Here is a 7,500-nt window from a genome sequence, read left to right as displayed (position 1 = left end):
AGCACATCAGAGTCATCAGATACAACCCAAATTGGTGACAAGCCTGCAGAAGCTTCGTGAATCATGTGATATGCCATGATGACATCTGCCTCCTCATGTGTTATTGCTGTCTGCCGTGGACCAACCCCAACTTCTATTGGATGTGGATGAGGGCCAGTCACGATGATGCATTTTCCCTGTGGCACCTGGATGGAGCACAACTTTTGTACATTCATATGGATGACCTGTTCTTTGTTTGCACTTACATTCAACACGATGTACTGTTTGGGTAAAGGCGATTCTTCCGTCAGCTTGAACACGCGAGTCAGTCCTTCCTGTCGTGAGATTGGACAGCATGACTTTGTACGCAGCTTATAGTATCTGTCAAACTCCACATGAAGGACTGATGCTGTCTCAGTTTATCGCATGATTCTGGACACTGCAGTGCTGATGTACGTTGAAAGCTTTGCAGGTAATGCTGGCCAAGGAATTGTGCATATCAAAGCACAGCCGTCTACGATTACCACCACTGGATGTTGACAGTGCCGTATTCCACATAACATCTGAAGTTTATTCTTGAGTACTTACTTGCTGCTCGTCCTCATTTCACCATTCTCCTTAAAGAGAGAAGTTGGGTGTGGAGCCAGTTCATGAGGGAATAGTCTCTCTATGGAAATGGTTTCTGTTGATGATGCCATTACTGCAATGATGCGTACACTGATAAATTCAGAATCAGCAAAGATGTGACTTTGGCCAGCCTTGGTAGTACGTGTCGTTGCAGCTGCTGTGGCCTTGATATTTCTTGGATGAGTTGAATGACATGGATTCTTTGCGGGGCATTCCACTGAGCATGTCTGACCACAGTACAAACAGTCTTCAAGGACGTTAAAGGCATGACTTCCTCTCAGTCTTTTAGTACTTGTGCAATCAGCTGGCCGCAATTTACGCCTTTTTTAGAAATCGCTCTATATGATGCCGTGAGCAGTAAGGGCTGATGCAGTTCTTGTGACAGGTGAATTGTGTGACAGGTGAATTGTGTAACACCTTCTGCAAGACTTTCACTCAAACCACCACCACGTTGACGACTCGCATCATGCAGACCCTGGATTCTTGAAGACTGGATACGCTTTGGCTTCTTGCTACCACATACTATGCAATCCATCACTGCATCAAAGACAAAGACAAATATTTACCAGCCTTATAATCAGAATTTAGTTTTGAATGCAACTGTAAATTATAGCGTCTTTAGTTTTTTAAAAATATACAATAACAACCTATTTTGTAATAATAAGTAATGATGAAGTGTAAAATTTAATTATTTGTACAGAAATCCTTACAAATTAGTCAGTCTTCTAGTTCTTGCTCTAGATAGGTATAAAAAGAGACAGCCAATGCCTTTACCATGATTTTACATACCTACTGTAAAGAGATGATACGAAAACGATCATTTTTTATGGTCTGGCACTCATCACATTTGAAATCATCAGGTCAAAATTGTCGAAACCCAGTGTAGAAAAAATATATATATGTCCAATTGCAAGGTTCACTCAAAAACCGTATAGAGGAGGACAGTTAAGGTGTAATAATCAAAATAAATCACTAAGGAAAAGGTGTTAGGGGTCACTGTGTAATTCTCTCCCCCCTCTCCCCCACAGGGTCCACCGGGTCCACTGGGGGCGAGCGGACCCCCTGGCCTACCCGGGTTCCAGGGCAAGCCAGGACCCCCAGGACCCCCCGGACCCCCAGGACCCCCGGGGAACGACGCCCCCCAAGCGGTGGTCATGGCCGGAGAGGAGAGGGTCTACGGTCTCCCGGGGTCTCCTGGTCCGTCGGGGTCTCCTGGAATGGTACGTGGTCTGTGCTAGTCACGAAGAAGTGCTGGGATATAAAGCCATCTCTCCACTTATTCCGTCAAGCTATTTTCATCTCTGTCTATCTGTCTATATATCTATCTATGTGTCTGTCTGTCTGTCTGTCTTTCTGTCTATCTATCTATTTATCTATCTGTCTGTCTGCCTATCTGTCTATCTGTCTATCTACCTATCTTTCTATCTATCTATATACCTCCCTCCCTATCTGTCTATCTATCTATCTACCTACCTTTCTATCTATCTTTCTGTCTATATACCTACCTCCCTATCTATCTATCTATCTATTTATCTATCTATCTATCTATCTATCTATCTTTCTAAATATATACCTATCTATCTACCTCTCTCTCTCTCTCTCTCTCTCTCTCTCTCTATCTGTCTATCTATCTATCTATCTATCTATCTATCTATCTATCTAACTCTCAATCTTGAATGCTGAGTTGTAACAATAGATTAACACTAGAATATGATGCTAGTCACGAAGAAGTGCTATGGAAAAGATGTAGAGCCGTAGTAACAATAGATTAACACTAGAATATGATGCTGGTCACGAAGAAGTGCCATGGAAAGGATGTAGAGCCGTAGTAACAATAGATTAACACTAGAATATGATGCTAGTCACGAAGATGTGCTATGGAAAAGATGTAGAGCCGTAGTAACAATAGATTAACACTAGAATATGATGCTAGTCACGAAGAAGTGCTGTGGAAAGGATGTAGAGCCGTAGTAACAATAGATTAACACTAGAATATGATGCTAGTCACGAAGAAGTGCTATGGAAAGGATGTAGAGCCGTAGTAACAATAGATTAACACTAGAATATGATGCTAGTCACGAAGAAGTGCTATGGAAAGGATGTAGAGCCGTAGTAACAATAGATTAACACTAGAATATGATGCTAGTCACGAAGAAGTGCTATGGAAAGGATGTAGAGCCGTAGTAACAATAGATTAACACTAGAATATGATGCTGGTCACGAAGAAGTGCTATGGAAAGGATGTAGAGCCGTAGTATTGTCTTTTTCTGCCACTGAGCTACGTGAAATAAGCTGCAAAAGGACGAAAATCTGGGCCAAGTTAAGGAGAGAGAGAGAGAGAGAAAGAGAGAATTAGAGAGAGAGAGAGTGAGAGAGAGAGAGAGAATTACGATGTTTACATAGATACACAGACCTTATTATCAAAGCTTTTGTCTTAATAGAGAGAGAGAGAGAGAGAGAGAGAGAGAGAGAGAATGAGAGAGAGAATTAGAGAGAGAGAGAGAGAGAGAGAAACTACACCATTTAAACTCTACTTTTCCTCCCCCCTCCCCCTCCCCCTTCCCCCTCCCCCTCCCCCCAGCCAGGAGAGCGGGGGGCGGACGGGGGGCGGGGACCCGAGGGCAAGCGAGGCCACTCAGGACTCCCAGGACCCGCGGGCCCCTCAGGTCTGCCGGGGCCCCCAGGACAACGAGGAGCACCTGGCAATGAAGGGCTACCTGGCACACCTGTAAGTACACATACGCACATACATACATACATACATACATACATACATGCATACATACATACATACACACATACATACATACATACATACATACATACATACACACACATACACATACATACATACACACACATACACATACATACATACATACACATTCCTCCATCAACCCATCCATACATACAGTATATATACGCATACATACATAGACACATACATACATACACACATACACATTCCCCCTTCCACCTCCATCTGTGTCTGTGGATGCATGTGTGTGTGCGCAAGTATGTATATATATGTGCACACAATATTCCTCTCCGTAGCTCCAGTCAATAGTAAACTTAGCCAATATTACTAATCTCTCTCTGTTTTCACCTCACAGGGAAGAGAGTATACGGAGGAACAGCTGAGGGGGATTTGTGCATCGGTGTTGAGAGGTGAGTGAGGTTGGGTGGGGTTGGGTGGGGTTGGGTTGGGTTAGGTGGGGTGAGGTTGAGTTGGGATAGGTTGGGTTGGGTTGGGTTGGGTTGGGTTGGGATGGGTTGGGTTGGGTTGGGTTGGGTTGGGTTGGGTTGGGTTGGGTTGGGTTGGGTTGGGTTGGGTTGGGTTGGGTTGGGTTGGGATGGGTTGGGTTGGGTTGGGTTGGGTTGGGTTGGGTTGGGTTAGGTTGGGTTGGGTTGGGTTGGGTTGGGTTGGGATGGGTTGGGATGGGTTGGGTTGGGTTGGGTTGGGATGGGATGGGTTGGGTTGGGTTGGGTTGGGATGGGTTTGGTTGGGTTAAGTTTAATTAATACGGAATAATTAGAAGCCTGAAGGTCTATCTATCTATCTATCTATCTATTGCTAGACGCCTGAAAATACTTAAAATGAAATCCAACGTTTAAAAAAAAATCTCATCAATTTTTTTTCTCAATCTATATTCCATTTTAAAGTATATGGCAAAATTTATTTCAGTTTAGACCAAAAAAAAGAAAGAAACAAGGGCCGACATCACTTCTTCCTATAGTCCGTCTAAATTCTTCTGTCAAATTAGCCCCGCCCCCTTGCAGCTGATTGGCGGGTTTGAATCAGGTGGGCGTGGCTTCAGGGGTTTATTTTTGGCGGTTCATTTATAAGATTTTTTCCCCATTTCTCTCGGTGATTTTTTCTGTGCTGTTTATTCTGAATCGTTTATTCATTTTCTGCTCCCACTGCCACACCCACGCCCACACCAGCAGCCTGAGCCGTACCCGGCATGCAAAATACATCCAGTTTGGGTTCCGGTGCAGTGCTATTTCCGGACAAGCCTTAAAGAGAGAGAGAGAGAGAGAGGTCCACATAATCTCTACCTACAGTGTCTCTCCTTTCATGTGTGTGTGTGTGTGTGTGTGTGTGTGTGTGTGAGTGTGGGTTATTCTCTCTCTCTTTCTCTCTCTCTCTCTCTCTCTCTCTCTCTCTCTCTCTCTCCCTCCGTATAATATTTTGTATTTACTGTGTGTATAATTATATATATCTATTTATCTATCTATCCCAATTATCTCTTTATATTTACCCCATCTAACATCTACACCTCCCTAACACCACTTCCGTAGCGATTTATTTTAAGATATGGGTGGGTAATATCCTTCTGTATGCTATTTATTCAGAGTATGTCCATATTAGATGAATTTTTATAACACAGAATAGGACAGTAAGGAGTAATAAAAAAAAATAAATCGCTCAGGAGAAGGTGTTAGGGAGCTTTTACCACCTTAGGACACCTGTAGTCTTGGGTGTGTTGTTTGTTTGTTTGTTTGTGTTTGTTTTTCCTCTGATCATCATCTTGTGAGGAAATGGATTACACACACACACACACACACACACACACACACACACACACACACACACACACACTTCAGTACTGACAAATTTTCGTTTCCTAGATCCTGTCCCTTCCCCCCACTCAACCCCCCCTCGTCCCCTACCCCCACTCACCCCTTCCCTTGCCCCCACCTACGCCCCTCTCACCCCTTCCCTTGCCCCCACCTACGCCCCTTTCACCCCTTCCCTTACCCCCACCTACACCCCTCTCACCCCTTCCTTTACCCCACTCCTGTCCACTTACTCCCTTTCCTTGTAAATCCTTCCCTAGTAACTACCCCTCTTCTTCCCTGATTTGCTGTCTCTTCTTTCCCCCACTCATCCCTCCTGTTGCCCCCTCCTCCCCCACTCATCCCCCCACCCATCCCCTCCCCTCTTTCCTCCCCCTCCCATGCTCCTCCCCCACTCCCCTCCCCTCTTTCCTTCCCCTCTTTCCTCCCCTGCTCATCCTTTGTCGTCTTCAGAAAACCTTGCAGAAATCGCAGCGACTTTGAGAGGTCCCCGTGGATTACCTGGTACCGGGAGGCGAGGACCGGCAGGGGAAATTGGAGAGATGGGCCCTCCAGGTTCGATCCCCACCCCTATCCCCAGTCCACTGTATATAGCACCCCCCAGTCCCCGCCCTATCCACTGAAAGGACGGTGGTGGGCTGCAGGAGAGGGCATTAGCTGTACCATCCATCCACTGTATATAGTAAAAAGAAAATGGCTTTACTCTCACTGCATCCATCCATCCCTATCCACCAAAAGGAGAATGGTGGGCTGCAGTTTAGGAGTAACTTCAGCCTGCAATCCACTGGGTTCTCTGTGCCTGGGAGTTCCAACTATTACTGCAACTCTCACTGCACGATGGATTAAGTCTGAACCATTTCTCTTTGGATCAAATTCAAAATGACCAGAGATTTCATACTGTCCCTTTCTTGAGTAAATTATTCTATTATCCTTCAGTATACGAAATAAGTCCGTAAAAAAGAGGTGTTAGGAGCCGAATATACATCCTGGAATACATCTTTCGTTGGTCTGTCTGTCTGTCTCTCGCCATAACGTAATTCCAGAAGGGTTGGCCGTGACCCTACCTGTGTATATCTTTCCCGTTTTCCTTTTCTTGTTGTCAGAAAATATTTTACCTATTACAGTTAATCATATGGCCTTAGCTTTCATTTTTAGTCACTCCAAATTCCCAAAATCCGTGAAACATAATGGAAAATCATCGCTAACTCCGCTTTTGTCAACATCACTTACGTTTAATTCCGTTTTTGTCAACATCGCTAAGTCCATTTTTGTCAACATCGCTAAGTCTAATTTCAAATTTGTCACCATCACTAAGCCCATTCTTGTCAACATTGCTAAGTCTAATTACATTCTTGTCAACATCACTAAGTCCATTCTTGTCAACATCGCTAAGTCCATTCTTGTCAACATCGCTAAGTCCATTCGTGTCAACATCGCTAAGTCGGTTCTCATCAACATCGCTAAGTCAGATTTTGTCAACATCACTAAATCCACTTTCGTCGAACCTATGGGTAATGGTCCTTCTTTTGATGACTGCGGTGTAGGAAGCCAGGATAGGTTGATGCTGATAATGATGATGATGATGATGATGGTGATGATGATGGCTAACAGTGAGGAGAATGGTGTGCAGTGAGGGTAATGCAGACGGCCAGCATGACCCCTAATTGCCTCATCGTGCCAGGACGTAAGGCACTGGCACTCAACCCCACAAGGACACTGGGGCCGCCTTAACTCTAGTCTGTTCACCGTCTCTTGGCAAAGATGCCCCGCCCCCCTTACACCTGATTGGCTGATATAATTATGGGAAAAATAATGCAATGTCTCGATATTTAATTTACGATGAATTATTTGAAGCATTACTGTCAAATTTCACCATTCAGAATACAATATAATTTCATGGTAGAGAAAATATGCATTACCGTTAGGGTTCACCCAATCACAGCTCAGCGTTTATGTTGGGGGCGTGGCTTAGTTTGCCAAGTTAAAGTGAGTAGATTATAGTTCCACATTTCTCCTGCCGAGGGGGTCGCGTGATCCTCGACAGATGTACATTATTCTGGAACTTCAGGGACCGTTTCAGGGGTACTCCAAGCTGTCCTGAAGTTGCATGTTACTTATATTATTAACTCAGGTTGTTTCAGTGCTCCTGGATCCCTCTGACAGACACCAGGGCCCACACAGCCTCTCTGCCTGCACTCTCTCTCCCCTCCTGTGGGTGCGTATGTCTCTCTGCTGTGTGCATGTGTGTGTGCTGAGAGCGTGTGTGGGTATCGCCGCAGACCGGATGGAGGAACTGGTCCGAGGGCTTCGAGG

General features: G+C 44.8%; 1 protein-coding gene across 1 annotated transcript in view; it reads left to right on the top strand.

Annotated features, from left to right (window-relative positions):
- LOC145409946 (uncharacterized) overlaps positions 1-7,500 on the top strand; it is a 51,786-nt gene that overhangs the window by 40,334 nt on the left and 3,952 nt on the right. Inside the window, exons 16-19 of the mRNA XM_080280206.1 lie at positions 1,635-1,826; positions 3,188-3,334; positions 3,720-3,774; positions 5,641-5,742. Of these exons, the coding sequence (XP_080136332.1) occupies positions 1,635-1,826; positions 3,188-3,334; positions 3,720-3,774; positions 5,641-5,742 (496 nt within the window). The remainder of the gene's footprint in view (positions 1-1,634; positions 1,827-3,187; positions 3,335-3,719; positions 3,775-5,640; positions 5,743-7,500) is intronic.

This window comes from Coenobita brevimanus, chromosome 83 (assembly GCF_032717465.1).
Source record: "Coenobita brevimanus isolate Jiangsu-jjx chromosome 83, ASM3271746v2, whole genome shotgun sequence".
Taxonomy (NCBI): Eukaryota; Metazoa; Arthropoda; class Malacostraca; order Decapoda; family Coenobitidae; genus Coenobita; species Coenobita brevimanus.
The sequence above is the reverse complement of the archived record's forward strand: the minus strand, read 5'-3'. Positions and strand labels throughout refer to the sequence as shown.